Here is a 27,849-nt window from a genome sequence, read left to right as displayed (position 1 = left end):
GTGGGAGCTGCTGTGAGGCTACAAACAAGTGGGAGTATGGAAGTACAAAAGCAAACCGGGTCTCTGGGGTACAAGCAGTGGACTGGGGTTTAGGGTACTATAGGATTCAGCCAGGAGCTGTAGTGATTTGCATAATCTTTTGGAATTTTATGTGGCACTTGGGTCTTAAGGGTCCAGAGTTTTTTGGCTTCTTGCCATGTTTCTGGCTTCCTAACCTTGCTGCTTCCCAATCCCTAAGGCCGTTTGATCAGGAAAATTTGCTTCCATTCCTGTCTAGTGAAAGGCAAACCTCTGGGAATTATACTGATTTCCAGGTTAAACAACTTTTCCTAGGCAACCCTTGAAAAAGGAGTTCAAATATGGTGTTTGTGTATGTGTGTATGTGTGTGTGGTGTGTAAACATGCACGTGCTGGTACTGGGGCTTGAACTCAGGGTATGGACTCTGTCTCTGAGTTATTTTTTGCTTTTTTTTTCCCTTAAAGGCTGGCACTCTACCACTTGAACCACCTTTTTAGTTCTGGGCTCTTGGCGGTTACTTGGAGATAAGAGTCTCATGGACTTTCCTGCGTGGGCTAGCTTTGAACCATAATCCTAAGATCTCAGCCTCCTCAGTTACTAGGATTAAAAGCCATTGGCACCTGGCTCAACTATGTTTTTTTTTTTAATGTATCATTTTAAAGATACGGATATTTCTCTTTCATTCCTCCAGTAATATTAGGTGATGGGTCCCTGAGAACTAGAGTTTGGGTACTAATGGCTATAACACATCAGGAATCACAGGCTGCTCCTCTTAGAACTGCATTGTAAGAAAAGATTGCACTGATTGCACTATTTTAATCTACTTCCGAATTACTCAGAGAAATCACTCTTATATATGTTACTGGTTAGATTTCTGGGGGGAGGAAGAGGAGAAAATACACTTGAGTCAGTGTTCATTAATGCTATTCAGATATCAGTAGTTTTGCTTACAAGTCATTTGTAAGACAGGTGCTTTCCATATCTCATGCAAACTGTTTTGAAATTTCAAGTTACACATATATCTAGATTACATCTAGTGCTTAATCAATTGAACACTTACAAATAATGGGCAAATGATTTGTTGTACAGATTTGGGCTCTGTGTTTCATGCAGTGAGAATAACATTTTTATTTTAACACTTAGGCAATTGATTGTAAACTTTGAGGTGATATAATTTAAATGGATCTAAACAGTCCATTAGCTGTGTAAGTACCTTCTCACTTGCCAAGCTATAGCTTTATGCTAAGCTGTTGTGTACTGGGTTACATAATCCCCTGCATTCATCTTCTCCACCTATTTAGCTTGAATACATGCAAGGTGACTGCATTGTCTCTCTTTGACTTCGTTTCTCAGTGTCAACACCATGTATAGAAAATGGATTGGGGCCACTATTTTTTTCCCCTCATGGAGTGTTTGGAGAATTGAATGGACTCAGAATTACATACTATCCGGTTTCCCCCATTTGGTTATGTTGACTGTAAACCTAGTATGGTTTTCAAGGTGATAAGAAAATGTTGAAGCTCAGTGACCATGGGGATTTTAAGGCTGGTTGTGGCCTTACAAAAATAATGTCAGCTGTGAGAATGTACAACAGACTGAATTCCTGAAAATCCTTTCTTTTTTCCCTGCCTCGCCTTCTATTGACTCTTTTGAGAGACAGGGGCATGAATTTCAAGGCATTTCTTCTCCTACAATTTAGGGAAAAGTATCTTATGAATTAAAAATAAAGTATACTTATTTAAAGTATGATTCAGAGACTCTTTCAGTTGTCTGTTGCTAATGGACAACTTGGAGGAGGTAGTATCCTGGCAGTTGAGCTGATGCTACTCTTGGTCAACTCCTCTGACCCAGAGCACAGGTAAATTGAGCAAATGCATCATTGAACCAAGATTCAAAAGGCCATGAACTGTTGCGGTAGTTTTCATTAGACACTTACAAAGGAAAGCACTTAGCTACATGAAACTTTTTTGTATATCTGCATGGAGATTCACATAAGTATGTATGTAATTTGCACAGATACTTCTCTCTCATATTGGCTTTATATAGTTTTTATTGTGATATTCTTTGAGGCTGACTATATAACTTACACATAGTCAGATTTTCTGAGTTAGGGGAACTTTTTTTTCTTTTTTTTAGGGTGAGCATGTGTGCTTTACCTAGCAGGAGAATTGGTTCCTGCCTCAATTTATCCATCCTCTAGGATGGTTTGTAAGTTTCAAACTCTATGTAATCATTCAGGATCTTAGAGAAGTAGAACAGAAGTATGTGGACTACTCAGATTATTGGCCAACAGTTAGACAAAAGTCCAGAGGTACTCCAGATCCTGAACGCCACACACTTATTCTTACACATCCATTTCTAGGTATTAAAACAGACAATCCCTAAAATTCCTTTTAGTGCCAAAATTTATTATTTTGACAGACTCCTTCCTCTAATTACATGGAAAAAATTAAGCACCACCTAGCACTTTATAGCTAGTATATTCAAAGGCTTCCCTGTTTTGAAGAATCCTTGGTGATTAATTTAAGCTTCTCTTTATAGGCATTGCTTTCTGGTCATACTGAACTCAGCTCAGTGGTGCAGGTTAGATGCTCATAGATGATGCCCAGTGGTTTCCCATGTGTAGTCCTAAGGACATGCAAGGTAGTTGTCTTGCTGCATGTCCATTTCAGTAGGAACAGAGTTTTGTTGTGACAGCTGCATTTGATTTGTCATCTTCTACTCCAGACTAGAGTCACCTCTGGGTCCGTTGTCCAGTTTCATTTCAATAAGTCCACCTCTCCAGAAATGAGAAAAAATAGACAGGTCACTGGAAGATTGTATCGATCTGTCTCAAACATGCAGGCAGTGCCAAATTTCTGCGCCATGAGTGTTGGGGGGGCTATTTCGACAAAATGCATCAGGCATTGATTATATATCCAGTGGTCCTTGTTCCTTATAATTGTGTAAGATACAGGTCAGTCATATAGGTGGTCAGCTGTTTGGGTTTATGCCAGTGTGTGCAAGCAAAAATACATAGGTAGACACATACTATTGAGTCCCTGTGGAACACATGGAAGGAACTTCTTTAATTCTGTCAAATATGAAGCTGAGGTTTATTTTTAAAGGTATCTTAACATTATGGTTACTTTAATAATATGTAGCAGGTGGTTGTCTCTCTACATAATAAAAATAGCTCCCCTACCTTCCTTACTGCACGTAAGAAAAATGCTCATTTATGTATGTTCAGTAATAAGATAAATATCAGTTTGTTAACTTGGCTAAAATATAGTTCTTTAGGGAATGTAGAATTCTTTCAACTTTACTTAATGACTCCAGTTTTTTAAGGGAAATTGCCAATCTAGGTTTCTATTGTTGCCGATTATATTTTTTATTAATAAGGTGCTTTTTAAAGAGCTTTCGACTAACTTTATATGGCGTAGAGTATACTAACTAGTTCACTGTATAGGAGAGTGGCAAGAAGACAAATGGAAGTCGACATACTATGTGATAAACGTATACATCAAATCAGCAAATGATGAAATTAACTACGTCCTGTTCTCTTCATTTGATAACTAGATCTTGGTAGCTACCTGGACTGTACTTTTAAGGTCTGCATGTAGAAGTTTTAGATTCCTTGGAGTTTTGCACTACAAGATTGCAGTATAGGGAGAAACAGCCACCCCCTTGGTCCTTAGCTCAAGGCCTGCCTCCATTCTTTCCCCACCTTTGGCTCTGTCCTGTATCACAAGGGGTCTTGATGAATGTATGTGGATGCCTTGTTCCATGTTGTGAGCTCTGTCAGTTCATGCAGATAGTCCCCTATGGCTCCCCTTGTACCGCGAGGCGTAGCTTTTTTAGGTAGGGACTTAGATAATCTCAGATGTTGGAATTTGGTCCTAAACGAGTATGGCTTCCATACTGGGATGGCATCATGATCCTATTTGGGGGAAGATTGTGGCCATGGAAAGGTTCAATCAGAGCCATCCTGAAAGGGGGCCTCCCTCCCCGTCCCCACTGAGACTAAGCGCAGTAGTGCTATGTCCTCAAGAACATATTACTAAATTTTACTCTCTTCTTTCTTTCCTTCTTTTTTTTTTTTTTTTTGACGGTCATGAGGCTTGAACTCTGGGCCTGGGTGCTGTCCCTGTGCTCTTCAGCTCAAGGCTAGTGCTCTGCCACAGCGCCACTTCTGGCATTTTCTGTTTATGAGGTGCTGAGGAATCGAACTCAGGGCCTCATGCATGTGAGGCAAGCACTCTACCACTGAGCCACCTTCCCAGCCCTAATTTTACTCTATTTTAATTTTCTCACCTGCTGATCACCTTCTCAAGTCTAACTTCCTCTTTAACCACCCATCCAGGTTCCACTGGGTCCAGGACTCTATCACAGAAACAAAAGTTAGTGAGTTCTTAATGGGTGGAAATCAGAGCCAAATCTTTCAGGGTAATTGATTTTAGTTCTTGGTCAGTAAAAGGTACCTACTGTGAAAGAGTCCTTTGTCAGAACAGTTAACTAGCCATTCTATATCAGCTCTTCTAGTATTTAAAAACCATGGACAAGGCCAAAAGCAATGTAACTCTTGCTGGTCTGTTTTGCATAAAATTTCTCTCTAGGTTTTTTTTTTGAAGATATCTAAAGGAGTAGCCTCCAGCTCTTCTGCCCCATATTGTGCATCTTCTATCCTGGTGTAGATGCCTTATTGTTCTTTAATGCCTCTTGTGCCAGTTTCCCTGCTATGTAGATAGAGCCTGGAGGGAATGCAGACTTGGAACCAGGGTACGGGCAATGCCCTCTGGCTGTGTTCTCTTCAATATTGGTATAGATCTGACTCTTGCCAGTCGAGTGTTGACTCCTGTCTACTTTTCTTTCCCGACAGCTCGAGAGGAGAACGTGGCTACTTTCCGAGGTTCGGAATACCTGTGCTACGACCTGTCCCAGAACCCCATCCAGAGCAGCAGTGATGAAATCACCCTGTCCTTTAAGACCTGGCAGCGCAATGGGCTCATCCTGCACACGGGCAAGTCGGCGGACTATGTCAACCTGGCTCTGAAGGATGGTGCGGTCTCCTTGGTCATTAACCTGGGGTCCGGAGCCTTTGAGGCCATTGTAGAGCCAGTGAATGGAAAATTCAATGACAACGCTTGGCACGATGTCAAAGTGACACGCAACCTCCGGCAGGTAATGGCTGGGGGAGAGAGAGAGTCTGGAAGGCTCCCATTAGGTAGAAAACTTGTGATACAGGTGAAGATGGGTAGAGACCTATAGATTTGGGTATGTCAGAGTCTTTCTCCCAGTCTTTGCAGTTTCACAAGGGAAAAAAATGATTAAAATATGTTTCTCCTCATACTTCAATTCTTCTTTTTGTGCTTGTTATTTAAGAACAAAAATCAGTTGTGTAGATAATGAAAGTGATAAGTACTTTCATCCCTTTTCCTCTGTCTTCCTTCTTTTTTTTTTCTAAATCATTTTCTTAATTACATTAGAATCTTATCATGTTATTGTTAAATTCGATTAGGGACAGCATTTTGTTGCTGCCGCTTGACGGATTTTCCTCATTTCTTTGAATATATGTTTTCCTTTGTTAATGAAGTGAGCCACTGTCATGATGTTGTCATACTTTTAACTCCTACCAGAAAATTTTCTTTTTCCTCCCTGTAACTTTAATTTGTTATCCCTCCTCAACTGTTTTCTTTGTTTCTTCCCCGTTGTGTTAACCCCTCAACTTGGCATTAGCTGGGATTTTTCTGAATTCCTGTTTCTCTGTTCCCTGATGTGATGGTCCTACTTTATTTCCCTGGTCTTTTACCTCCAAGACTCTTCTGTTGACTGGCAGGCCTGGGAAGTGGAAGGAACCAAATAAAAATGTCAACTTTGGAGCAGCTTTCCTGATTCTGGGCGTGCTTGAGAACTCACTCCCAGCACTTGCGGATTCTAAGCAGGCAACTTCGTCAGGTGACAATACTTCCAGGGAGTCTGAGCCAAGCAAAGTGGCTTTCCATTTCATAATAATTATAATAATCACAAACTAATAATTAAAATAAGAAGAGGAACAATACCTTATTAGCACATAGTAGTAAAAGCATTTCCCATAGAAGTCATGATCTGTACTGAGATTTTTTTTTCTTTTCATGCTACTATTTCCACTTGGTTTTCCTACTGGCAAATCTGTCAGGCAACCTAGTTGGATAGCGTTCATCCTGCATTAATCAGAAAACAGCATGCAAATTTCCAGAAAGTGCTTATCAAATTTATCCAACAATATGATTAATTTAATGCTTTTTCATGTAGACACGAAAGCATAAGACATGACAGGTGCTTACATACATTTTGTGTTTGGTAAAAGTGTGACTCTTAAGTAATACTAAGCAGATAATATAGAAAGCAGATAATAAAGAAAGAAACTATAGTCAAAACATTCATTTGCACTTGAATGAGTCAAAGAAGCCACCTGGTTGGGGGATTCCATTCTATCTAAGGTAACATTGTCAAGTAACACAAGACTTAAAGACCTCAACCTTCTTACCTTAATGTGAATTTGACTTTTGAGTCATGGTTTTGCTTTCCCTGCAATTCCAAAAGAACTCGAATGCTGGTGTTTTCTTTCATTGTCCCCTGTCTATAGTACTCAGAAAGAACTCCTTTCCTGCCAAGAAAGCCCAAACAAATCTCCATTTGCTGATACAAAAGTATAAAGACTAGGACAAAGAGTGATATATGACCTTTTGCCAGGTTTGATCGGCAGGTACAAAATAACACCCTTTAGACATTAGGCAATAGAAGTTTAGATTTTGATGCACCGAAGAACATCGTGAAGCTACAGTTCTCAGCAACTCCATCTTTACTTCTCTCCAAACACAACTGCCTAACAAAGGTTCAATTTTGTTTTTACTAAACACATTTTTCTAAAATAGTACCAGGTCTCAATTAAGTTCTTTAAATGAAAGACGATAAACCACACTGTAATTCAAATATTTGTTGTGATGTTTATGGTCAAAGCAAGTGGAGAAAAGCCACCCCCAAAGGGTTTCTATTACGTGCTGTTTCAAGTTCAAAGGCCCAACTCCTCTCTGTGCCCTTGGACAAGCCACTTAACCTTACTCCAGCACAGCTTCCATTTGTGAAATGCTGATTACAATGCTCCCCAGCCATGTGTGGTGGCTAAATATGCAAAGCGCCTTCTGTTCCAGAAGGATTATGAGCTCATCCATGGTCTCAGTGCTAGAGTCACTGTGACGTGCAGATGATTTACAGGCTGAGCATTTGTCCCAGAGGTGACTGCTTCTGTCTGGTGCCAATATGCAGCTAAGTAGAGCTCTCTGTCCTAGACACGTCCTCAGAGGTCCTAAGGTAATAGGGTATCTCCTCACAGAGAGCCTAGGAACCCCGTGTGAAAAAGCACCCCTATAATTGGACCTCATTGAAATCCTGATTGAATTTTGTTTCCAAATGTACTTATACCAAATGTACTGAAATAGAGGGAAATCTCTGAAAGGCAGAGTTGATTTTTGCAAATGAAATCTTTTCAGTGTTGAATAATCTAAGATTATTATTTTGACTGTTCAAAATATTTTATGACATCTTTTGAGTTCCCTAGAATACGCTTGAAGGAGTGGGAAGCTCCTTATCTATTCCAAATAAATTATAAATAGCTTTATAAATATTGGATGACAAGCTTATGGAAGCCCATCCACATTATTGGTAAGATCCAACAACGGCTTCTGTAGAAAAAAAAAAACTATCTGAGGAAAATTTACCTAGACTTTCCTGGAGGATTTATTACTAAATAGGGCAGAACTCTTCATTTCTTCCTTCAAAGTCACTAATTTGTAGTTCTGTCATAAAGTCAACTCAGAGCCCAGCCCAGGTATTTTACTGGACTGTATTTGCTCCCAATTATAACCGTTATTCAGCTGACAGTAGTAGAAGTGTACATGTGTGCATATGTGTGTACAGAGTAGGTTTGCCTTTAACTTGCCAGAGACCAAGGCCAACACCCACTCTTTAATTGTCTTACCTCTTGTTGCCACATGGTTAAACCATAGATACAAAACTGGAGCTGCAGATCTTCTATCCTGTCAGCCTCCCAGCTCGAGGTGTGTTGGCAATGTTGTGCTTGATGTCAGTGACAAGGAGATTGATTGTAGGGAGGGAGGGCATCTCTAAACCATTTAACATGTTCTTCCCCCCGATCTCCATATAAGAACTTGCTTGAAAGCTGGGGTTGTTCTGGAGAAATGTAGGCAGAGAGGTTCCTCCCCACTCCCACCCATTCTGGCAAAGTCAATAAAACATGATAACCTCATTAGTCAATACAGAAGACTTAACTTCTTTTAATTGGTGCATTATAACTGACAGAATTATTCTAAAATGCACAAATTGCACAAATCCATATGGGGCCCGGGGATCTTTATATTGCCAATGAAAATCCTTTGTGAGGTGTGTCCTACATGGATTTCAATTCTTTCTAGAACAAGGTCCTACTGGAGTTAGATTCAGATGTGAAAAATAGCAACCTCCCCCCGCCCCACCCCGCAACCCAACCTATTTGATATGTAGCTGTTTCTCTATTTGCTGAACTGTAAACTTTGGGTGTCTTTTCTTTCAGAACAGGGGAATGTGTATGATTTAGAGGGTGGGAAGGGAGCCTGGGCAGTATTCATTCAAAAGAGGTCCTGGGAAGTAAGTATAATGCTAGTAGTGGGCATTGAGATGAAGTGTGGTTTGAGCGGTACTGGGAGGGAGCCAGTGGACCACTCTTATCCTGGCTCTGTCCCTGGGGCCGGGTTTTCCATGAAGTCCAGGTCTCATTGTCGTCCCCCCACCCTCTCTTTCTGTGTTGGGTATCTTTTTTTTGAAAAACTAACACAAGATCATTCATGCAATGTGTCATTTACTAACCGACTAATGTACTAACACCCTAACGACTCATCTTTGTTTTTAGTTTTTTTAATTAACAATCGTTCTGTTCACAATTTTTAATTTCCTTTCTTCCCCCTTCTCCGCAAAGCACTCAGGCATCGGACACGCTATGGTAAACAAACTACATTGTCTGGTAGATATCATTCTTATTGTCTCTTTTTTTGGGTTTGCCGTGTGTTGCCCCTCTTCTCCTCCCCTGCCCCATACCTCCTCTTTGATTCTCCTTATATTTATTTCTCCTTCTTTTTTCAACTTTTTATTTTGTTGTCGGAAAACCGAATGCAATAGTTTTCTTTTTCCTTAAAATAAAATTGGACAGGGATCTATGCCTGTCCTAGAAATAATATTTCATTGAGTTGGGTGAAGCCATGTTCCTTTTCTCTAGTTACTACCCCTCCTCCCTTAAACGTATTTTTATGGGAATGTTTCCATTTAGTTAAAATTTTGTTTTATTCTTTTGCAACTGCCAAATTACAGACTAGGAACGACAGAGATTTCTAGTGAGACATCCTTGTCTCAGTGTCTTCCTCTGCCCCCTTCTCTTCTTCCTTTCTCTTTCCTCTCCTTCCCGCACTCCCTAATCCCTTTTCTTTTCCCCTTTTGTGTGGCTATAGCTGCTGCAGGTGATCTGGGGGTGAAGGTGCTCCTGGTCCTATACTCTTCCTTCCCTTTCTATTTCCTTATCCTCCCATCACCATGACCGAAGGGAGCTCCACTAATTGTGTTCCCCATCCAGCTCTGCATGGCATGGTCCTGTCTAGTGGAACATCCCATTGGCATCAGTACTTGTCCCATCATTTTCCTCCCCCTTACTAACAACCTATTAACCATTAACCCAATTCTATTTTCTTCTCTTTGGTTTCCTCAATCTGCATTCTCCACTCATACTTCATATATTTTTGGGGTTGGGTTTGGACTTTCTTTTCTTTTCTTTTTTTTCCTTTCTTTTTCTTTCTTACTTTAGTGAGGGAGGTGGCAGGTAGGGGAAGGAATTTATTTTTATTTTATTTTTAGTTTTGAGTGATTTTTTTTTTAACCCATCCCATCTCCTTTTTCAGTTTGTTCAGTGCATGTAAGTGTGAAGTTGACTTTGATTCTTCTATTTCTCCTCACCCTTTCCCACAGTCTTTTTTGTTTTCTTCTGCCTTTTCTCTGGCTCCAGATTATTTTCGCATGGGAGCTTTAATGTATGGTGTGTGCACGCTTTGAGGTGCCATCTTTTTTCTTTGCCCTCTGTTCCTCTAATGGACGTTGGGTGTTTGGGTGCTATTTTCATTCCCCCATGGGCGTTATCACCATTCCTTTTAAAAATATTTTGTTTGAGTTGCCTTTTGGGTTTCGGTTATTTCTTCTCTTGGTGGTGGTAGCAGCTGAAGGAGGGCGGGGGTTGGTATCTTGGGGTCCATAGCATGAATCATCCTCAGCACATCCGAATACAGACCCTTCTCCTTCCCTCCCACAATGCATGTCTGTCATGTGGCGTGAGCCAAGAAAGAAACAAATTTAAAAAGAAAAGAAAAAAAAGAAAAACCATCAACAACCAAAGACCAACCCCTAACAAACCCCATTGTCAAATGTCTCCTTTGCTGTTTTTCATTACCACCATGATTAACAATCATATAAGAAAATTCACATCATTTTAGCAATAAACTAAGTCAAGTGATATCGTCCGAGGATGGTTCCATTTTCTAGCCTGACTGAGAAAGATGTGAAATGGGTAGAACAAGGTGTTGGACTTGGCAATTCTAACAAACTCTCCCATGTGTAGGCTGTAGGCTTGGAACACAGGGAGCAGACCAGAAAATGGAACTTGGATGCACATACTAAAAGCAAAGCAAATTGACAAAGAATACTTCACCAAAATCGTAAAGACAGTGATGCTACAAGTAGGGGAAGTCAGTGGAGTTTGATAGAACTGTAAGGTCATTGTTGGGAATTTTTTCTGTCCCTATGTCCCATCACCAGGTGACAATCTCTGTGGATGGCATCCTCACCACAACGGGCTACACTCAGGAGGATTATACCATGCTGGGCTCTGATGATTTCTTCTACGTGGGAGGAAGCCCAAGTACAGCTGACTTGCCAGGTTCACCTGTGAGCAACAACTTCATGGGTTGTCTTAAAGAGGTAAAGTTCACACACCTCCATTAAATGCACTGTGTCTTATAGCTATTTATGAACAAATGAGATCATTCTATCAATGACTGTATCTGATGTCTAATCTAATTTATAAGAGGAGAGGGCTTTGGAGATATCCTACTCCTTGGTACTAGTATATGCTGGCTGGGCAACTTTGGGTTTGTCATTGAAATATGTCACTATGACTATTTAATTTAATTAATGGAGTCTCTTGTCCCACAGGTCTCTGTGCTTTATAAATTAAATGCGGTGATACAAATGAAAGGCCTTTGAACGCACAAGGAAGTTGACACTTGTGAAGTCTGATTTTGTGCTTTCTAACTCTAGCTAGAAGTAGCTCAATTTCTGCTTGTGTGTACAAAAAATAAGATACATTATTTTACCTTTGCCAAGTGTGGCGTCCCTATGAGTGTCATTATTGAAATGAAGGAAAATTCTCAGACTATAACGTTAAGGCTCAGAAGTTCTTCCTCCCTCCCTCCCTCCCTCCCTCCCTCCCTCCCTCCCTTCCTTTTTCCTTCCCTCCCTCCCTTCCTCCCTTCCTTCCTTCTTTCCTTCCTTCCTTCCTTCCTTGCTTTTCTGAAAGCTAGTAGCCATAGCTTCAAGAAAGCAGTGGGTTTTTGCCATTATTCATTTTCAACCATTGTAGCTGATGTGTTGAGATCTCTATCTGAGAGCAAAGGATCTTCATTCAAGTGGAAGTTCAATCTCTAAGGTCAATTGTTGAGGCAAAAAGAATCAGACTTGATTGGTTGAATTCTTTCAGAACACTCTGTCATCAGAACAGTACACTGTACATTTTTGTTTAATCTAAGCTAAGCTTGATTGCCTGAGATATCTATAACCATATCCCTAGGGAAATTCTGTGAGAAGCTAACAGTGTTCCTTCTTGTAGATAAAAATCTCTTGTGACATTGTATGAGCTTCCTCTCAGGGCATACGTTTTATTCTTATTATGGTTATGTGAAATTTGTTGAACCACAGATATATAAGAGATGGCACCACACTTGCATTCATTTATGTCACTGGACTGCAAAACCATCATGTTAAGACAAGAAATGTGTCTGTTTTGCCTGGCATATAATAGGTGCAAAGTAAGGATTTATTGAGTGGATCAAATTATTAAATAATAATCAGGTACATTTTAATATGCTGTAGCTAAACTTGGTGGGTCTTTATAAGGCATAGTCTCCATGCTCAGACTATCATCTAAGAAGGAAAATTGTGATCAGTAAGTAAATAATTACACTGAACACATGGTGTTCAGTGCCACAGTCTAAATGCTTTGACTGAGTGGAAGAAGCAGATACATTTTAGTGGTAGTCAGGTTTAGAGAAGAAGTGACATTTGAGCTAAGTCTTGTTGCAATAAACCCTATGTGAATTGAGAGGAAAGGGTGGAAAGGAAAAACATGACAAGGAAGGAACAATCCAATTATAGCTTTGTACTGTCCTCAGTCTTAAAGGCAAATTAAGAGGAGAATCCAAAGACTGCTTTTCTTTTCTTTGCGTATGTTACCTCGGGTCCTGCTGGCTTTGGGGATTTCACTGTCATTTCTGAAGGAATTATGGTAGGCCTAGAGCACTTCTTTCCTGGGATTTTCTCCTATTTGGATAGAATACAGGCATAAACTACTCAATATGTAAAGAACCCTGAAAGACACTTAACCACTGTTAAATCACACCACATTGGAATTGTACTCCCATCAAAACTAGATTACAACTTTTGCATTAGCAAGATGTGGCTCAAGAGTAAATGAAAGAATATGTTGCCATGGAAATTTCCTCCATTTCCATAGTGCAACAGTTCTGAACATGGAATTTCCTAGATGAGATTAAAGGGTACACTTTTCTCCTATACATAATCATATTGAAACATTTCTCAGCGATGTATTTTGAGACAGAAGAGCAATTTCTGAATCACAAATCTTTGATCTATTAACTAGGAAGGATAGCCTTGAACATTTTAAAACAAATCTCAGAAAAATACAAAGTTGACTTATGCGGAACCTAAGATAACACACACACACACACACACACACACACACACACACACACACACACACACACACACACATACACACCACACCACACCAAAGCTTACACACACACACACACACACACACACACACACACCACACACCACATATGCTTCCCAAGTAAAAAGCCAAAATATTCAAAAGTCTGTCAGGAGTGTCACTAGCTCAAAAATTTGAGGTAGTTTTGAAAATACTGTCACTATTAGAACTAACTATCAGGAAGCTGCATGAATCTGTGTTTAAATACAGACTAAGTTAGCAAAAGGAATATCCAAAGCATGAAGTAGCAGTCAAAATGAGAATTCTGTTACATTCCATCCTATCTCTGCTGTGCATAGAGAATCTTATGGTCTTTCTAAGAAACAGAGAGGCCTTCTTGTTTGTCTGAGTGCTTGAACACATACCTTTGAGTCAAAAGTAGTCTTATTATTCTCCACTTAATTCTTACAACTCGCTTTCTGTGAATGTCAGAGGAAATCTCTTATTCTTACTTTTTGTCTTTAATAAATTAGTGAACAAGAAGAACTTCCCACTATGATTGCATTTAGCTCCAGGTTAAATCCCATTTTGATCATCTCACCTTTAGATAGGCTTGCTCTAGTTCTTGTACAATGCTATCTTCCCTTTCCTATCTCTCTTTCTATTTTTTCCCTCTGTGGTTTTTTTTTTTAATCATTTGTGGTTCTCAGTTTTCTCAAACTGGACTGGGTGCTATTATATGTTATTTTTCATCAGATTGGGATGTGGTGAAAGGAAGATGGGATTTCTCTTCCAGAATCATGGACAGTTCTTTGCCTGTGGAACAAATAGGTTTTATTTTTGAAACTAGTTCTTTCACACCTGAAATCTAAGATTGGCCCTGCTATTGAGAGCTAAAGTGACGGAATCCCAACCTGTGTTCATACCACTGATAATACAAAATCTCTGTAATAAAAAAAGTCACAAAAGGCATGCCCAAGTTGTCATCAAACTGCTGTGGTTCTCTACCCTTGCTATCACTGTAAGATTCATGTTCACTAAACGGTCACAAAGTCAGCATCTTGTTCCTCTTCAGATGTTCACATTTTAAGGTGTCTGTCTTGCTTTTGTTCTCCTTAGGACTCCAGCTGTTAGAATAGTTCTGGGACTTCTGAATAATCACTTATTGATTTATTAATTTGCTAAATGTTTTTGTGAATAATTGTCTTTAGGTACTATTCCCCACCCGACTTTTTTGGTATAAATTAAAGACCATGTTTGCATAGTGATAATTGAGTCTTTCAACAAGTTTACCCACTTCCCTGAGGTATCTGATATGAGGGTCATTGAATACTCTGGGTCACCATGATAAAGGTACTGAGCCAATCTTGAAGAATTTTCCCCCATGACCTAGTCATTTCCCAAAGGCACCATCTCCAAGTACCATCATTATTGGCATTAGAGTTTCAATATGCGAAATATGTGGGAAGACACAAAACATATAGCATGACAACAACTACACTAAGATACAGAGATGAATCAAATAAGGATCTTGCCTTAGAGGATTTTATACTTAGTGGGACAGGAGACACACACATGTATGTTTGTATACACACACACACACACACACACACACACACACACACACACACACACACACACACACACACACACACACACACACACACACACACATACAGGTGCCAGTCCTAGAGCTTGAACTCAGGACCTGGGCATTGTCCCTGAGTTTTTGTGCTCAAGGCCAGTGCTCTATCACTTTGAGCCACAAAGCCATTTCTGGATTTTTTGGTAGTTAATTGGAGATAAGAGTTTCACTGACTTTCCTACCTGAGCTGGCTTTGAACTCTGATGCTCAGATCTTAGCTTCCTGAGCAGGTAAGTTTACTAGCATGGAGCCACTGGTGCCAGGCTATATTTAAGCTTCATAAAAGACAAATTTATTTAAAAAATTCATAAGAGACAGAAACCACTAGGGCTGCTGAGACAAAAGACAACATATTCTGGGGTCTGGAGAGGGCCCCACAGAAGAAATACTGTCCCACGTGGTGCTTGAGAAATAGGAGGGAAGAGGGAAGAGTGGTAGAGGCTGAGAAGATAGCTTGAGTAAAGGCAAATGGGTGGTATCTGGTGAGGAACTTATAAGTAGTTACTAATTCCACAGCACAAAGTGCAAGACTAGGAATTGTGGTGATATAACTGCAATGTTAGCTACAGATCAGGTAACATAGGGCTTTATTTCATGCTGCACTCTTGTGTACTATTCTCTAGATAATATGAGCCATAGAAGGATTTTAGCTATGCAGTGGCACTTTATTCATCAGCCTTTTATTCCTGAAGTTAGAATACCTACACTCCCCACCCGCCCCATTGTACTTTCTTTTTTCCCCTAGGAAGGTGAAGAACAGAGATAGGAAGAGTAATCAGCACTGGACAAGGAGAATAGTACTGTGAAAAGTTACTACAGAAAAGCATTGCCTCTTGAATATTTCAGTATCTAACAGTCCTCCCTGTTTGCACATACTTTCTTCTTTCCTCTGTCCTTAGCAGTACCAAGATATTGTTGCTAGATGAAGCACTGAACAGGAGAGGAAAGCCAAGTTCAGACTGAATTGCATAAACAAACATTAACTCTAACCACTAGTGTCTCTTCCGGACCCAGGGTCCTTACTCCAGCCCATTCACAATGCCCTCCTGTGTGGTTGGGCTTCTGTGTAGTTGATTTGGTTCATTCTCCACTCAACCTCTTTCTCCTCCATATGTCTCTCCTCTCCTCATGTTCTGCGACCTCTACATGCTAATGGGGATTCGCAAGTGCTTCCAGAGGCAGACCAGTACTCTCTTGCTTCTCTTTTCTAATAGGTAGGATGGGAAATCAGGAGAACTGGGAGAAGGGAACTCATATTTAAAGGGGACAGGATTGGGTAGAACATCATTGCACATATTACATTCCACGTCCTTTGTGGTTATTAGCCTTTAAAACCAAACAGGGTTTTGCAGCCAGAGATTGTCTCTGAACAGATGATTAATGGTTTAATCTGTAATAACTTTACATTTTATAGAACCCTGATAAGGGTCCGCATCTGGTGAGCCAAGCTATTTAAGGCTGTGTTAATTCTGTTAATTGCTATACGTTTATTTGAATTGCTGGCACCTGCAGGCTTTCAGATAATGTGTTTGTTGTTGACTTTTTTTTAACATACTAATTTTATGTTACTCTGACTTTTGCGGCCATCTCCTATGCTATCCCTCGATTTCTCTCCTGGTTTACATTTACATCACCTTCTTGCTTCTACATGCAGTGTCTTTCTATTTCTCCTCTATTCCTCTTTTCCTTTAATTGATTGCTTCCCAAGTGCTTATCTTGGGATACTTCCTGATTTCTCAGGTGACACAAATGCCTGATCTAGATGAATTCAGATCATGGCTTTGGGCCTAAGCACCCTCATTCTTTCCAGTATTAGTGTGTAGCTCTAGTGCCAGCAAATTGCAAAGGAGGAGTTGAGTCAGCATGAGAGCTTAGGGTATGGCAGGCTCTAGGAGCACATTTCCTGGGTTAGAGTCCTGCTTAGAATCATTCCTTATCAGGTGCTAGATACTGAGTATGCCACCTTGCTGTCTTTAACCTCAAATGTTCTTACCTATAAAGACAGATAACATTAAGTGTTTTTATGTGGGGACCAAATGAGATTTAAAAACATGGAGTTGCTTAATGAGATATAAAGCACTATACCCATGTTAATGTAGTAATTATTTATACACTTAATTACTTTTGTGTTGAAACAAAATTGATTAGTTATGGGTTGGGTGCCAGTGGCTCATGCCTGTATCTTAGTTACCCAAGAGGCTGAGATCAGAAGACTGTGAGCTGAAGACAGTTTGAGACTCTTATTTCCAGTTAGCCACCAAGGAGATGGAAGTGGAGCTGTGGCTCAAGTGATGGAGGACCAGACTTGAGCAGGAAAGCTAAGGGAAAGCACCCAGGTCCTGAGTTCAAGCCCTATTACTGGCGCAAATAAAATGGGCTAGTTCTGGGCAAAAAAAAAAAAAAAAAAAAGAGTTATTTCTCTTTTGTTTCTACAGTTAGAATGCTAGAGAAATTAGGAGTTCTGGGTGGTTTAATCAAAAGAAATCAAGAATAGGAATCTAGTTGCCTATCAACTTGACGGTGGAAAACTGGGCATGAGAGAAAATGTAGGATTACATGATTGGACCTGAATTAATAGTCATAATCTATAAAATAAAGGGTGTGTGTGTGACAGGTTTACAGTATAATTTATTGACTAAGAAAGCAGGTTTTGGATCTTGTGTTCCTGGCTGTGAAGTTCAGCTCTACTTCTGTTAGCTGTGTGATGCAGGATAAGTTACCTAGCCCTCTTTGTGCTAGGATTTGCCTATTTATTAACAGGGACAATAATAATGTATAGTTCATGGAGTTTTTATATTAAAATAATGTATGTAAAATGCTTAGAACAATGTTTAACATTTTATTATGATTATCCTCATTGAAGTCACCATCATCCTCTGCTAGTGTGATTCTGGAATGCTCCATTCAGTTCCAGTTGATAATCTATTAAAATGTTAGCTAGCTGACAGTTTAGGACATATTTAGAGGTGAGGTCTGAAAATATTCAAGATCTTCAAGTAAAAAGAATCAACTAATGAGTCTAGGGTCCTCAAGCTTATGAAAGAAAAGATTCCTGCACCCAGAAGTTGAGAGTTGGCTTCATACATAAAGAGCTGTCCTATGGAAATGAAATTAAATGTGACATATAAATCCTTAAGAAGAAGGACCAAGGCTAATTAGTGGAGGTTAGGTACTTAAAACAAGGAATAATTCTCAATGAGAGCTGTCTAGCACGGTTTTCAAATTAATGAGCATTCTGACACTCAGGATATCCAAACAGAGATTGGGCATTGATGTGGAGAGTCTACTACCAAATGAGCAGATAATTTTATAGATATCTTCCAGGAATATTGTATAGCTCTGCAGTATCTACAGAGAATGAGATACCTATAAAGAATAAAAGAGCTGCTTGATTTATCCAGGCTCACTGTTTAGTAGATTTTCTTCATTAACCCCCAAGACAGTTGATTATATGCATCCACATGTAGATATGTGTAATCACTGGGCTAACTTCATGGTAGGACTGATATTTCCAGCCATGGCCATCACCTATTAGTTATTTATAATGATTTCCTTTCATCTATATGGCTATCCTCTCCAGAACCTAGAATCACATCCTGTTCATTATAATTATATTGGCAGTAATAAAGACCAACAGTTGTTGAGCATATGTGACTTCATGTGAGTTGTGTGTCTACACAGAGCTACATGCTTCGTGCATATTCCTTAATTTAACACACACAAACACACACACACACAAAGTGAATTCTACTAACAATAATTTAAGTTAGAGTGAGTGAGCAAGGTCTTACCCATGACACAGTTATGAGCATTTGGGTTAAGAGAAGAATACCATTGGTATCATGGCTCCACAGCTTCCATGTCTACTAGCTCCTCATGGTGACAAGGAACAGGAAAGGAGCTCCTCAAGGGAAGGCTGGTGAATCTGTGGTTAAATCCACTCTAAGCAATAGTCTCTCGCTATCATTTAGAGGTTCCACTTCACAGGCGAGGTCATTTAATCAGGCAAAAATGTCCTGCTGGGAGACAGGATACAATTACCTATTTCTTTTACCTTGCCATTGATTGTTCTGAGAGGAAGGCAGTTTGTGCTTGATTTCCCACTTTGACTGGGAATACTGATATTACTCAACCTGCTAATGGAGCAATGATTTTCATTATGAGACCAGAAAGGGAAGAGTTATACACACCAATCAGTGGAAACTTCTGTCTTGAGATGTACAGCACCTCTTTCCTTTTGTTCCAGTTCCATATTTTCTGCAAAGTTCAAGATATTTCTCTCCAAAGCCCTAAACTTGTTATGAATAGTCATTCTGTTTGGGGAGTCCCTTATTTAGCTCTGAAATTTTCTTTCCCGTCTTCAAGATAAATAAGCTCAGTGGAACTTATTGCTTTCTAAAATTGTCACTTATTTACAGCAAATGTAATCTACTACAACATTCCCACTGAGACAAAAATCTCTTGTGTCGTCAGATGCCTCAAAGGAGATTAAAAGAATAAAACCCACCAGTCTTTGTACACATATACCTGCAGGGATAAAGCAATCATTGAGCTAATTAATTAGCTAATGTCTTTTTAAATTGTTTGGTAAATGATGAAACAATTATTCCATTATTATGGTGCTTCTGTAACCTTGTGTTTCATTTCCCATATGGATGGTGTACACAACTAGTCTCTGCTCAAATTTTAAGAGAGATATAAAGGCACATTTTTCACTTCCCAAATCTGGGAAGTTGCTACATAGGGTAGTAACACTACATGCTAGTTACTACAGGGTAACACTGCACAATAAAGGACATAACTAACAAGCTAAGTAGAAAGATCACAGAATGGGAGATTTTTACCAGCTATCCATCGGACAAGAACTAATATCCAAAACATACTTAGAGCTCAAAAATTTGATCTCTCAAACAACCCAATTAATAAATGCGCTAATGACTTAAAGAAAGACTTCTCAGAAGAAGTAAATATGGCCAATAATAGATACATACAAAAATGTTGAACATCTCTGGCCACAAAGAAAATACAAATCAAAACAACACTGCAATTCTACCTCACCTCAGTTAGAATACCATTCGCAAGAAAACTAACAATAACAAATGCTGAATGGATGTGACCAAAAGGGAACTCTATTGCACTGTTGGTGGGTATGTAAACGTGTTAAACCACTCTGGAAAGCAGTATGGAGGGCCCTCAAAAACCTAAACATAGAATTACCCTATGACCTAACAATTCCACTTTTGGGCAGTTATCCAGTAGAGCATAAGCAAGGATACACTAAAGCCACCACCACAGCCATGTTTATTACATCTTTATTTACTATAGCCAAGATGTGAAATACGCTCATGTGCCCCTCTTGACCCACAAATGGGTCAAGGAAAAATGGTATCTATACACAATAGAATTCTACACATCCATTAGAATGACATTGAACCATTCATAAGGAAAGACTTGGAGAGGATTAAGATAAGTGAAGTAAGCCAGACCCAAAGAAGCTCAGGGTGCGCTTTTCCCTCATTAGTGGGAACTAGAATGTGCCTATAAATCTAGAAATAAGAACACTAGGTGGCATCCCAGTGGATATAATAGAATCTAGGGAGAACACAAACAGTATAATTCTTTAGAAAGACTAAATCAAAGCCCAACAAAATGAGTACTAGGAGATGGGTACTTGTAGGGGAGGGGAGAGGTGAGATAAAGAGGAGAGAGTAGAAGAATGAAAGGGGGAAATGAGTACAATGCAGACAAAGATGCACTGTATATGCCAGAGACCTGAGAAAAATACGAGAAGGGGTGGGTAAAAAGGGGGAAATGTTGAAGGGACGACACAGATCAAGATGCATTGTATACATAAAATGCTTTGTTAAATGGCAAAAAATTCAATACTCAACCTAATATTAAGAAAAGTGGAGGAGGTGGGAGGAGTGGATGGGAATGCTAAACAGTGTGACATTGATTGAAAGGCACTGCATTCAAAAACTGCTCTGCTGAATGCCAACTCCTGTGTACAACTACCCCAAGAAAATACTTGTTTTAAGTTTCCGCCTTTTTTCTACATCAGCATTTCCCTTACTAGCCAATATCAACGTAGGCTCTGGTTTGCATCATCTTTGCTAAGATTTTTTCCCTCTCCTTCCCTAGAATTATTGTGGTGCCCTCTTTCCTCATGGTTTATAGCACAATCTCTTTTATTACTCTCCAAAAAGTAATACTATCCTGTTGTGTGAAATTTAGTCCTTTTAGGATATCTTTTATCTTTAATCATCTTTGGTCTTCTCTTTATCTCTGTCCTAGCCTTGATCCTTTCTTCTGTTCAATTTCTATCTTAGTTCATTTACTACTCAACAGGAAACTTCTTTGGAGAGTTATCTTTACTTCCTCTCTCTTCTGTCTCATGAGTACCTCTTCATCCTCCACATTTGCGTGCCAAACTCTGAAATTAAGTATCCTTAGGGTTCCTATAGCACTGTTTTCTTGTTTCTCTTTGCACAAATTAGAAGAATTGTTTTACAGGTTCTCAGTTCCCAAGTTAAATGCAAGTAATTCTGATTATAGTTTCTATCACACGGTGTTTTCTCTATAGCATGAACTTCTAGAAGGAAAGAACAAAGATTGATGTGGATCAAACAGTCCCTCTTAGATTCAAACACAGGCTCTAGCACATGAATGTATTTCACATTGTAAGGTTTTAGGTGAGGAAAGAACACGCAGGAGGAGATAAAGGTGAAGGAAGGAAAGTTTTTGGGGTACGCTCCTGGGTGAACTCCCTTGTTGGGATCCAAGAGGTTGCCCAGAGTCTGGTTGTAGCAGGGTTTATATGGCCTGGCCGGGGCCAGCAGGAACTTGTTTTGCGAGTTTGAAGAGTTTTGGGCTAGTGCCCCCAAAGGACAGGATGATAGGGACAGGTGGTATATAATTAGAACCGGTGGTGTATAAGGAAGTGGCTTTTCTCTGCTGCCTCTGCCCGCCAGCAGCCTGTCACACATATTCTTTAATAATTTAATAAATATTAGTGGATAATATCAGTGATATGATTATTGCTCCAGAGCTCAAATTCTGCTTATATTTATTTTCTTGACAAGATGTCACTCTATCACTTGTTACTGAGTGCACTATATCTTCATGGCACACTGATGATGTCATAAGGTCTGTTCTAAGTGTTAGAGGATGTGGTCAGTATTTGGCAGATACAAGGTCTCTGCACCAGTGAAATGTGGCTGAAGGACACTAATAGTAAATCTGAAGGTAATTGATTAGATTATTTTCAGATAATCATAAGTAACATAAAGGAAATAAAGAGAATAATGCATTAGTGAGTATATTCAACTGAGTAGGACAGGAAAAAGAAAACATGTATGTATTAATGAAATTGAGATCTAAAATGAAAGAAGGAATCTATCATACAGAGATCAGGAAGACATCATTCTGATCCAAGGATGCTGCAACTTCATATTGGACCCAGAACAAGGGAAATCTTAGGACATTCAATAAAAGTCTAGTGGTCACATGACTGTGAGAGGGAGGAAATGTCTGTGACTGGTTAGGCTGCTCTTGTAAAAAGATTTGAGCTAGGGAGTGCCAATTTATTGGGCTTATCTCTACTTCAGATTTGGGATGAATTTCCCTCTCCCTTTATCGTAGAGAGGAAGATATCCCCTTGTTAATAAGTGTACGTTTGTAAACTTGTTCACCTATGCTTTCCATCACTTCCTTTCTGTGTCATCTCTTGGGTTTCATTCTCCAATTATTCCTCTTCTCTTTTTACACACATATCCTTTTACTCTTTTTGTCCAAGGAACACACACTATACTATACCCTCAACATGTTAAGTCTACAACAATATCATTATCCATGTGTACCTTGTTGCACAGCAGAATCTTCTTTTACACCTTTGACCATGCTTTCCATTATGTTTCTTCTATATTTGTATACTTATCAGCTCTGCTTCTCACAAAATCCTTCTTTTGGCTTGCAAGTTCTTGAGTTCAGGAAGAGGAAGAATGCATTCTCTCTAGGAAATAATATGGAAGGAGGCAAAACAAGATGGTCATGAGACATAGAAAGGAAGAGGGGCTGGGAAGGTGGCTCAGTGGTAGAGCACTTGCCTTGCATGCAAGGCAAGTAAACTTGTTCACCTGGGTTCAATTCCTCAGCACCACATAAGCAAAAAGAAAAAAGCCGGAAGTGGCACTGTGGCTCAAGTGGTAGAGCGCTAGCCTTGAGCTGAAGAGCTGAGGGACAGCGCTCAGGCCCAGAGTTCAGGCCCCATGACTGGAAGGAAGGAAGAAAAAAAAAAAGGAAGGAAGAAAGGAAAGATAAGGACACTAGAATAGGATGGCTAGGGTCATTTCTAGAAGAGAGATGCTGGCAGTTACTAAATTTAAGAGGCTAGAAGCTGTCTCTCTGTAATCTTGGGAATCGAGAGCAGTGAGTATAGAAATCATAACTCATTTTTCCTAGTTGAATATTTTAAATTGTTATATGTATATAATATGTAATACATGAACATGAGCTCCAACTTTGGAGGTAGGTCATCAGGTTCCAGTTTTGGTTTTCTGCTTCCAACCTATATATATGTTTGGAAAAGATAGCACCTCTGACATTCATTTTCTTCATACATAATATAGTAGATATCTTTATAGTGTCCACCAGGATCAAATGAGATGATGAGATACAACTTCTAGCTGAGTTTGGCATATATGAGTTCTCAATAATAATATTAGCTGTTGTCACCATTCATTTGGTCATGTTGTGCCCTCTAGCCATGTATTAGTTTTTCCAGGAGGCAGAAAACCTTTCCAAAGGCGGAGATGTTTTCATAGTTCAAACAATGCTGCATATACTATAGGTTTATTAATGGAAAATAATACATATCTCAAATGAATTTCTTGTCTCATGATAAGGAAGTTCCTATTTCTCCAAATTACATATTAACCACAATTAAAAATGATCCCATCTGCCAAATGAGAACAATCTCTTATTTATGGAGATAGTAAAAAAAAAATCTCACTCGTGGATAAATGAAATGTGTGTACATATGAAATGTGTGTGAAATATGAATACACTAATTTCCTATTTAAAAACAACTCAGCAATCAAATAGGCTGTGATGAAGGTTATTATTCTTAGCATGAATTCCTTTATAAATATGATAAAATTTTTAGCTGAACCTGGCACATAGTGAAGGCAACTGTTATGATGAGTGCTGTTTAAGTTACTCAAAGAAACAAAACTTAGTTTTGATATTGGGTATGGCTTGATAATCACCAGTATCTCATTCAAGTCTAAAATTCTTATGGTTTAAATTGTTTTGTTGTTATCTTATGATCTTCTAAATACCTTTAAATGGTTCATTTAGTGAGCTTCTACTATGTTCTAAGTATGGCCTTTAGAACGTAAAGTGAAATGGACACATTTCCTGGGAAGATCTTATATAGTTCATGGATTAGAAACTTTTCCTATACAGAGAGCAATGTTAATAATTATCAATTGGGGATAGGTTATACCCAAGAGAACATATGGCAAGCTGTTAAAACTAAGGTGGAAGATTGATTAAAAGAGAGTGAAAATACAGTGAGGAGAAGAAGGTATAAGAGGCTACTGGCCTCTGGTGGGTAGAGGCCAAGATGTTGCTATATTGTATGCCCTACAATGCCCAGGACATTGCCCTTCTCTGAAAAAGCATCATCCCATCCAAATTGCAAGAGTACTGAGGTTTAGTAACTCTGGACTCCACAGGAAAATAATTTCAGTGTTGTGGCCCCTATGGTATTTAGCTCAATGATCAATTTCTGCCTTTGTAACATGCAAAGAACCTTAGATAATATTCAAATGAAGTGGAGTCTGTATTCTTGTAAGAATAGTAAAGGTTGTAAGAGCAGGAAGTGGATTGGATTTTGCCCAAAGATAGTACTTTGCTGATTCTTGATCTAGTTTACATACAGATTCGTCCTAGCTATGTTAGTTGGCTGTGGGACCATGTCATTCACTAAGCTACATAGATAGATAAAGGTTTAGACTGAGGTCTCAGATATGGGTACTGAGATGTAACAGAGGGTTTACTGAAGGAAAAAGAGCCAAAGATAATGGATACTTGTTTATTTTTGTAAGAGTGAGGAGCTGGGCAAAAACAGCAATTTCAGGGAGAAAAAAACAACATCACAAAATATGACTCAGCATGATAAATGTGGGCAACTAATAATAACATTAAAGGAAGTAGAAGACACGGTGGTGGTAGGAGTAGCAATAGCAGCTAATATATACTGAATGTATATGCCAGAAACCGTTGTATTTTCTGTGTACAAACACATCTAATACAAATAGAGCTTCACGTGGCTCAAGTGGTAGGAGATAAGGTTTGAGCTGTTTGTGCATATACCCGAGTTACGGCGTTAGTTTCTGATGCAAAACACTGGGAAAGAGAAGACCAACAAAAGTAATTAGTAAGACCTCTCAACTCATTGGATATTTGAAGTAAAGACAGAGAATCTCTCTAATTTTATGGCTCGATGATATTAATTTAATGTAGAGATGCTGAGAGAGAGGCAGGCTTAAAGGAAGACATGCTCCTTTGGATGTGGTAAGTTGGAGTTACCTGTGTTACTTAGACATCAGGGTCAAGTTCAGATAGGTGAGGCTATTACTGTAACTAAAGCCAAAGATAAGTAGTTTAATTAGAATTAAGATACAAAGCATGAAATCACATCAAAAGAGAAAACTTTTAAAATATTTTTTAATTTTTAAAACGACTCTGAGAGTAACTAATATTAAAAGAAGAGTCTAGGAAAAATTAGATTCCATAGTATCAAGGAAGCCAAGAAAAGAGGAAGTTTCCAGGTAGGTGATGCAGTCAACAAAGTTCAGTGTCAAAAGAGAGGATCAGAAGTGGAAGTAGCACTGTGGCTCAAAGTGGTAGAGCACCAATCTTAAGCAAAAGAGCTCAGGGACAATTCTCAGGCCCTAAGTTCAAGGCCCATAACTGACAAAAAAAAAAAAAAAACAAAAAGAAAGGATCAGAAATACCATTGTAGCTGGGTACAAATGGTTTATAATCTTAGCTACTCTAGAGGCTGAGATCTGAGGATCACAGTTTGACACAAGCCCTTATCTTCATGTAATCAGCAAAAAGCCAAAGTATAGGAGTGGCTCAAGTGTCAAAGTGTCAACTTTGAGCAAAATAGCCAAACAGGAGCATAAAAACACTGAGTTCAAGCCCCATTACCAGTGAAGTGCCATTATAACTGACAATTCATAGTCATAGATAAGCATCATATTTTGCCTTTGAATCCGAAAAACTTAATCATTTTGAAATCTGGAGACAACCCAGTAGAAATGGAGAAGTTAAAAATGAAGAAACAACATTCCAAAATGTAATTCCAAACTTCCCTATATATTCAGTGAACATAGTACATATGCCGAACTTTGCAAAGAAATATTTTATGGACTTATCTTCAGTTGCCCTAAAATTTAAAAATACATATCTTTATGCAATATTTCTGTATTTCAGGTTTTGCATTTATATCTTTCTCTGCCCTATTAGATTAGCCCTATCATTTGATTTTACTGGTGGTAGGAATTTGAGAGGCTCAATATCTATTCATCAGAATACACTTTAAGACTTTCTGAATGCACTTACGTATTCAGCAAATGGAACACAAATCTGGTAGATTTGAAACTTTTAGACACCGACCAACCAATCTCTAGCAGGCAATGTCAATTCAGTTGAGTTCAATCGAAGGCATTTGTGGAATGCCATGTATTTTCAACAGAGATGTGACAGGATATTTTTTCCTTTTCTAACAGTTTGTTTTCTTATCAGTTTTGTATGTTTATTGCACAAAAGATTTACAGCAGCAAACCTTGTACTTGGTGGAAAACATTTACATACACAAAGCACTCAGAGAAACTAATCATAAAGAAAATAGCAGAATGCCATTATCACAATGCAGAATCAGTGATAGTAAAGCAACTTGTACTAAATACTTTGCAGAAAGGAGACACCACCATAACCTAAACTATTGTGATTCTCTGCATCTTCTATTTCTGCTTTAATGTTGTTACTCTTAACTCAATAAACAAATGTGAGTAATAAAGGACAATTATCAAACACATCCAAATATTGTTTGCTCCTTAAAGGTAGACTGTACCTATTATATAATATCTTTAAATAGCCAAGGCCAGCCCCCATGACTACATTTATTAAATACACAGTTCAGTACTGAACTGATTATGTTTGGCATTAGATTACCACAGCTAAGGCAAATGGGTAGGGTCCTAATAGTAAATGAAAAAGAGAATCAAGGTATAGGCAAAAAAATTTGGTAAAATGCCACTAACAGAGCAGTGAAAATACTCTTGCAAGAGAAGAGATGATAAAATGTTCAATGCTCTATTATTGGGACATCAGCCTTACCAACCTTGTTGCTCACTCTTTCTAAGAATGATTGCTTCATTAAAATCTGCTTCCTGTTGGACAAATGAGTAAGCTCTGGATTAACATGGAGAAAGTAGTATCCAATGCTTCCACATTGCACTTTTTTTTTTTTTACAAAGGAAACTTCGAATGAAGGGAAAGCTTGTACAAAAGAAAAAAGAAAAGAAAAGAAGTGAAATCTATCAACTGGCACAGAGTTTACCACACGAGCAATTTCATAAAAATGGCTCAGAGAGTGATTATTCTGTAAATTTTGCTTTTAGCCCTTATAGGCATAAAATAAATAAATAAAATAAAAGCATTTTGGAAAGACATTGGAAAATTGTGTACTCTAGTAACACTATGAATTGTCAGGGTTTTCTCTAATGAGCAGCTTATCAATAAATATTCTCAGTGGTAAATTACCACATGAGGACTTGTTGGCATGAAGTAGAATGACTATGACCCTCGTACAAATTTGAATTCACCGTAGGTTAAATTCTGTGATCTGAAAAATCAAGTCATCATTACCAGCGCCAGCTATTACCATTGCTGTGATTGGCAGTAACTAAGGAACCTATCAGCGCTGGCACAAGATGGAAACCTGAGTATTGGGGCTCACAATTCGCAATACTTCACAAAGGGTGTTGGCAGTTGATCAAGTTGCAACGGCTGCTTCTTGTGTTTTGCTTTGTTTTCCTTTGGTTTAAGACAGGG

General features: G+C 38.9%; 1 protein-coding gene across 28 annotated transcripts in view; it reads left to right on the top strand.

Moving 5' to 3' along the window:
* Nrxn3 (neurexin 3) overlaps positions 1-27,849 on the top strand; it is a 1,574,539-nt gene that overhangs the window by 459,078 nt on the left and 1,087,612 nt on the right. For all 28 annotated transcript variants that reach the window (XR_011373379.1, XR_011373377.1, XM_070028703.1 and 25 more), the window contains 2 exons: positions 4,878-5,179; positions 10,886-11,047. Coding sequence is in view for 26 of the 28 variants with exons in the window: in XM_070028703.1 (XP_069884804.1) it covers positions 4,878-5,179; positions 10,886-11,047 (464 nt within the window). In the remaining 2 variants the exon portion in view is untranslated. The remainder of the gene's footprint in view (positions 1-4,877; positions 5,180-10,885; positions 11,048-27,849) is intronic.

Source organism: Dipodomys merriami, unplaced genomic scaffold (genome assembly GCF_024711535.1).
Source record: "Dipodomys merriami isolate MVZ:Mamm:240054 unplaced genomic scaffold, mDipMer1.0.p SCAF_1, whole genome shotgun sequence".
Taxonomy (NCBI): Eukaryota; Metazoa; Chordata; class Mammalia; order Rodentia; family Heteromyidae; genus Dipodomys; species Dipodomys merriami.
The sequence above is the reverse complement of the archived record's forward strand: the minus strand, read 5'-3'. Positions and strand labels throughout refer to the sequence as shown.